The sequence below is a fragment of the Opisthorchis viverrini genome, assembly GCF_000715545.1.
Source record: "Opisthorchis viverrini unplaced genomic scaffold opera_v5_35, whole genome shotgun sequence".
NCBI lineage: Eukaryota > Metazoa > Platyhelminthes > Trematoda > Opisthorchiida > Opisthorchiidae > Opisthorchis > Opisthorchis viverrini.
Genome location: NW_008751691.1, coordinates 2,176,171 through 2,182,399, shown reverse-complemented (window position 1 = coordinate 2,182,399; position 6,229 = coordinate 2,176,171). Strand labels below are relative to the sequence as shown.

The 6,229-nt window shown below is 43.5% G+C and overlaps 2 protein-coding genes across 2 annotated transcripts in view; one reads left to right on the top strand and one right to left on the bottom strand.

Moving 5' to 3' along the window:
• Positions 1–6,229, bottom strand: part of T265_02761 (hypothetical protein) — a gene marked incomplete at both ends in the record, with an annotated part of 86,409 nt that overhangs the window by 43,238 nt on the left and 36,942 nt on the right. The window contains one exon of the mRNA XM_009167076.1: positions 6,016–6,171. Within this exon, the coding sequence (XP_009165340.1) occupies positions 6,016–6,171 (156 nt within the window). The remainder of the gene's footprint in view (positions 1–6,015; positions 6,172–6,229) is intronic.
• T265_02762 (hypothetical protein) overlaps positions 3,533–6,229 on the top strand; it is a gene marked incomplete at both ends in the record, with an annotated part of 55,637 nt that continues 52,940 nt past the window's right edge. Inside the window, one exon of the mRNA XM_009167077.1 lies at positions 3,533–3,894. Coding sequence (XP_009165341.1) covers positions 3,833–3,894 — 62 coding nt within the window. The remainder of the gene's footprint in view (positions 3,895–6,229) is intronic.

The window sequence follows — 6,229 nt, the reverse complement described above, 5'->3', positions numbered from 1 at the left end:
GGTGTTGAACACTGATGTCATGCTGTCAATGGCGATGATGATGATGATGACATACCATGGTTATTCACGCTCATGAACCTCAAATTTTTCACCATCACTCCGTGGCTTCCCCTCCTTTTTTCCATTCTCATATGTTACACACAGGTCAGCATCAAAGGGCAGACGGAAGAATGATGATTATTTCCAGTGCAGCAAATCACTGTCGTACTATGCGACCACTAAATGTGTGTTTTAAACTCCACTTTGATCGATCTGTACTGGTTGCGCTCTATCTTCCGGAAGTATGAAAATACGCGCAGTGAAAAAATCTTAACTTGGGGTACTGCTCTGGCGCCCTGTCTGAATGCCTTCCTAAACGAGATGGTCTAATTTAACTTGATTGGTGACGGTGATAAAACAAGGGGGTAAGCAAGCGAGGGTTTCCACATCACAATACTCAGTGTGAGTTCAAAATCTGCGGTCAATAAAAAACCATTGATATTGGTCAGTGTCAATCAAACGATATCATACCCACGTTAAAAGCGGTGTTGGCTTCTCGGCTGGTTCCTGACTGTTCCATATACGAGGTCAAATCTGCCTGGCACGCATCGATTTCGACTTGAACCTGATGCACCTTAGCTTGTGTGACCAGGTAGACCATCGTAAGAGCCCACCGTTGGGGATAACTTTGAACTCCGAATCTCTAGTCTAGTTTGTTCGAGTCAGCTTCGGGAGAAGCTTCCACTAAGAAGCGATGCAAAAGAAGCAGATAAAGTTGCCAGAATACTGGTATTAACCAACACGTGACATTTTAGTAGCCGACTGGCAATCATTGCGTCATGGAAACCTTGAAATCTGGTAATGTGATAATAAAGCCTGACTAAGGCTTACAAGTTATCCCTGTTTCTGGCATTGGTTTATTGCCAAACAGGGTACATGCAACGCACACGAGCCCGCTCTAGCTTACCCTTCTTTACACTGGGTTATGTATTCAAGTCGTTCACTGATGATGGGCTAGCGGAGCAGAAGATTTCTAACTACTACAAGATCAATTTAGTGATATGAATCGATCGATTCAGTAGTTATCAATATTGTTCATAGCAAATGTCAGTTTGGGTTTTAGTCACAGATGAACGTAGGATCAACACGGACGTTTGCGATGGCATTTCGAAATGAAAGGGTAGACCCACAAGTCGGGCTTTTCAGAATTATAGTGATCACATTCAGTCAAGTTGTCTTGATCCGTCTAAACATATTGTTCAGCCCAAAATGTCACGTGCCAGGCTAACTACGGTTGCCACAGTATGTGTCATCATATCTTGATTTGTTGTACAGTTATGGGAACAGTAGTCTTGTTTTCGTGAGCACACGGCAGAGCAGAGCAGCTTAATGAAGGTTTCTCATTTTCACCAAGTTCTTGAAATTTAAGTTGCAAAAACGAGTTTCATACGGGAAGGAGCTTTTTACAGCTGTTATCGTCACTTAGCCCTATATCATAATAAAGGCTGTGACAGATTGGCCCGAACACGTTAGATTGGAAAGTTTATTAACACTGGTACCAACCAGCTGGTTCATCACAAACAAGAAAGACAGGAACCTTGCACGATTTCGCGGGTAACTGGCCTGCCATACTACTCGAAACGGCCACATCTAAACGTAATCAGTTATGCACTTCCACGTTAGTTACCGGGATTATATAGGCGTTCTCGTCTCTGTTGTATTTCAGCCGGTCACGTGACTGTATTGACCGCCAGAGAGACCACACAGAATCTCTGTTTAAGAGAACTGAGTAGATTATTGTAAGGTCGATATATCAGTGTAGACTTTTGTTCCCGTAGTAGTCATTAGCACAATTACGAATGGGTCCCTTTCTGCTGATAATGATGCAAGGGCAATAAACAAATGGCCCTCGTTGACCGTTAGCAGTGTCTAATTTGCAGGGAGTTTCTGGTGGTTTCACCGGGGGGTTGCCCTTCACTTTACCTGCCCATTTGTTAAGTTCGGTCAACGCTAGAAGGCAGGTTCTAACAGAGGACTCAAGGTAAATTCATCTGACGAGCCCTAATGAGGACGAAACCCGTAGTGGGCAGTCCAGGTTTTCGATTGACGTTGTGGGTATTGTCGTTCCTAACAGGTGGATAAATCAATCGATCGGGACATTTACTGAGTCATCGTTTGAGGAGTCGGCATACCAGTCACATCGCTCAAGCGTGAATACGTTCGTCTGTACAGATGTAAAAATCAGATGCGTCCAACTTGCGCTCATGGAGTAGTGAAAACAAGCTCGCCTCGCATGTCAGATGTCCGGAGTTCAAGCCCCGCACTGCTGAGCCAAACTCGCGTCCAGTGCTTCCTTCTTATGTATGGACTCATCAGAATAATTGTGCCAGCATAGGAGCACAACAGTTCAAAATAAACATGATGACAACATCAGCGAATCTCGCAATAATCCTACTTCCAGATTCAGTGACAAACTGGGCATATGTGGAATGAAACGTCCACTTGGAAATTGAAATAATTTCCACAAGAGAATTCGATATTGGTGTAGAATTCGGTTGGAGAATATCATAGACAAGAAGGTCATCAATATCACGCCGACGACACGGCGATCGGCTAGCGCCTGATTACTGAGCGCTTTGATATACGAGCACAAGACAAACTTGCAGATACGTGGGAACTTCGCAGGCGAGCTCAAAATGGGGCTGTTGATGGTTTTTCACTAGAATTTTCTGAAGAATATCAGGCTGAATAAACCCGGTGCTACCTTTACAACACAGCCTCAGTTTGTAAAAGTGTTTAATCTGACAGGTGTCAACTAGCGTGCTGGTGATATCAACAAAGTAAGGGTGACTCAGAACGAAGAATACATTCAAAGGACTAAGAAGTCCCCATTCAGTGATTTAGTGAACACATCCCGTGGCACAGGGATGAGTAATGCCATATCATGTCCAGGGGAAAGTTTTACTGATTAATGATCAGGCACTCATGGCGAAACGATGTATTCTTCAGCTACTGTCCGGGAGACTGCGAGATTTAAGCTCCATGGAGACCGTGAGACGTGCACTACTCGAGGTTCTCAAAAAGAACCAAACAGTCCTACGGCTTTCCAGTGTATACTCTACTTGCAGGACGAGATCTTGATTGGAAAATTCTAGAATCTCTTCATGCCACAAACACCCAATCACTTTTAAATGGTCGCCTTTCTTTCGCCTTGCAAATTACGAAGTGCAAAGTTTCACCTGATCAGAAAGAATGGTTTGGAATGATAATTGCTGTCCGGTTTAAGGAGAATGACAGAGCTGATCGATTATATGGTACCATAGTGTCTACATCTTGAATAGTTATATCACCTTTTTGTGGCAGGCAACCCCTCCCCATGCGTGTCTACCGTGTGCCGCGATAGCATGACAGATTTTCTCGGTCGATTATCGGTTCACAATTGTCATGGAAAATTTAACTTTGGTATGTACAAAACTTATGTCAGCGGTTCCATTGGTCCCTAGTTGAGACACATACACTACCACACCCGTGAAACATCTTCTTTCGAACTGCAGCCGGGTGCTGTCCAGTCTTTCCCGATACCTTCAAGCGCTGATTGGTTACTTGGTCGATCCACATTTTTGCGCGGCATGTGTGGTTCCATCCTGCGTGCATCGGCGCTTGTGTGACTGCGTAACACGCGCATCCCAACCACACTAGTCGGCATAAAGCCCATTGTTGTGTTCAGAATCGGTATTTTTGCCAACAACAGTGTGTTGTCACCCTCAATTCGGCTGTTTCGTCGTCTGCATATCCCATTTTAATCTTCTGACCAAGGACCCGACTCAGTTAACGCTTCACAACCACCATCACAATGGAGCACATAAAGAAGAAGATGCAAGCCATGAAGTTGGACAAGGAAAACGCAGTTGATGAGTAAGTTTCGATCGATTCCGTATCCACAGGATCGGTTTTCTGTATTAAGAGGAGCGTATTCAATCCAAAGATAGTGCAAAAATGCCGTGTATGAAAGTCAGCAGCAGTGTTTTGCTGATTTCTTCAAAGCACTGCTTTGCCAGCTTGGTCCAGCAACCGTAATTTACAGCCATAATTTGCAGTTTGAACTTAGGATTTCTGAATATTTTAAGGTGCAGACCCGTCCACATTGTCACTAAGTTTTCTCTTGCCGAATGGGGATGGACACTGACTTGGATCGGGTTATAAATAAAATGAATTGTTCAGCTACAACACCATTTATGTGCCTAGCCGCCATGTAACCCGAAGGAAACACGTGACTGGCATACTGCCAGGTTACCCGAGCCTAGACAGGGGAAGTCGAGATGTAGAGGCCGGGTTCGAACCACAGACCTTCCGGTCAGTAAATTCGCGCTCTAACTTAGCCTGATCCTGTTCAGTGTTACATATATACAAAGTACTGGAACGTATTTGCGTACCTATGACATCCTTCCAAATGCACTATTTGGTGAAGCGATACAGAAAAGAAGCAGGCTAATCAAGTAGTGCTGCATGTGGAACAGGCCACACCACCACCAGACAACAAGAATCTAAATTAACTAGACATTTCATCAACTTCTCAGTGGATATCAGCTTTCCATTCGCATCTGTAGTTTACGGGTAGGTCGCTAGAGGAATCAATGAAATGAAGAGTGATTTCTCACAGTGTTACGTTTCTGGGGTAACCTACTTCAAGCTTTTTCCTTCCACTCGGATGAATGATCTCCACCAACGTGGTTTAGTACTGTCGAAGGAATCCAGGTGAAACAAACATTCTGACATCTGAGAGAATAGAAACGTTAGTTTACGAAACATATGAACCCATTGCAGATATCCTCACCCGTATTTTTTTCAGTTGTTCATCAGTCTTCCTCTATCTGTGTGATGGTCAACCCTATGGGTGAAAACCTAAGCACGTTTTTGAATTTGAACCATTTATAACGTGCATCGGGCGTGTGGCAGACGCAATCGTGTGGTCGGTTGTCTCAAGGTCATCCACACAGGGCTGGATTGGTACAGTGAACTAATGACGATTTGTAAATATCGATCAGTATGATACATCGTGTGATCTTATTTCCGAAACAAGTTTAGGAAATGCGTTGTTCTTGTTGTTGAAGTATGATGCGGAAGACTGGGATACATTAAATTCCGGACGAAAAACTCAGTTTGTGGGCCTTCATTCGGAAGTTCACACAAGTAACAAACCAATGTGTAGACAGTCGACTGATTGTACCAAACACAGGCGAAATTTCTGGCCTTATAAGAGATTATATGCTGCTTTATAGGTTAAAACTAATCCGAATTGAGCTTCTAGTGTGATAGGATTATTGTATCACCAAGTCAAAAGGATCAGGAAAAATAATTCCATAATCACGTAGATAATAAACCAGAGTAACTCTTCAGCCGATTTTGAAGGAGCACCTTTTCAATGAGTTGAAAGTCTGGTTAGAACGGGTTCTGACCACTTGGAGGTTATGAAGTTTGTCCTACCTAAGGTGAGTTACCATCAGACGCCTGACAATCAGTATTGGCGAACACTGTGAAGTTGACATGAGTCCAACGCTCCGATGAATGCGTTAGGCGCAATTACACGAGGCTAAAACCATGTATGTGATTACTTCCTACAGATAGACCGCTAACACAACGTGGCGTATTTGTATTTCAATTTCTCCACTATATATATATATATATATTGTGATATACATAAGCTACTTTTAATCTGAGTATTATTCAAGTAGAGGCTCGGCCCCAAAAGAAACCAAAATAAAACAGATTTATGGGTCTACGAGAACCACTCCCAGTTTACAAATTTCACGAACGTAAGAATCATTAAATGAACGTTCTATTGGGATTCTTAGAGAAACTTTCAGCTATATGGGACTGTTTTAGTTCTTATTCGGGTTAGACAAACCATTTGAAGGTCTTTTCTCGCAGTTCCTGCAGTTTCTCTGGATATCTGAGCCTGTATCTCACTATTTCTTGAACTATGCGATACATCTGACAAAGTCTCCGAATTGGTTCGCCGTCACACAACCATCCCACCGCAACTTGCGAAGTAGCACCATTCCGATCCTTTCGGCGCTTCCAACGCCTCCTGATCTTGACAACTGTTCAGCCGTCTGTTCACCAACTTGCGAGCACCATTCCGATCCTTTCGGCGCTTCCAACGCCTCCTGATCTTGACAACTGTTCAGCCGTCTGTTCAGCGAAGAAAGTAAGTAATTGCCACACGGCAATTATTGGGAACCATATATAT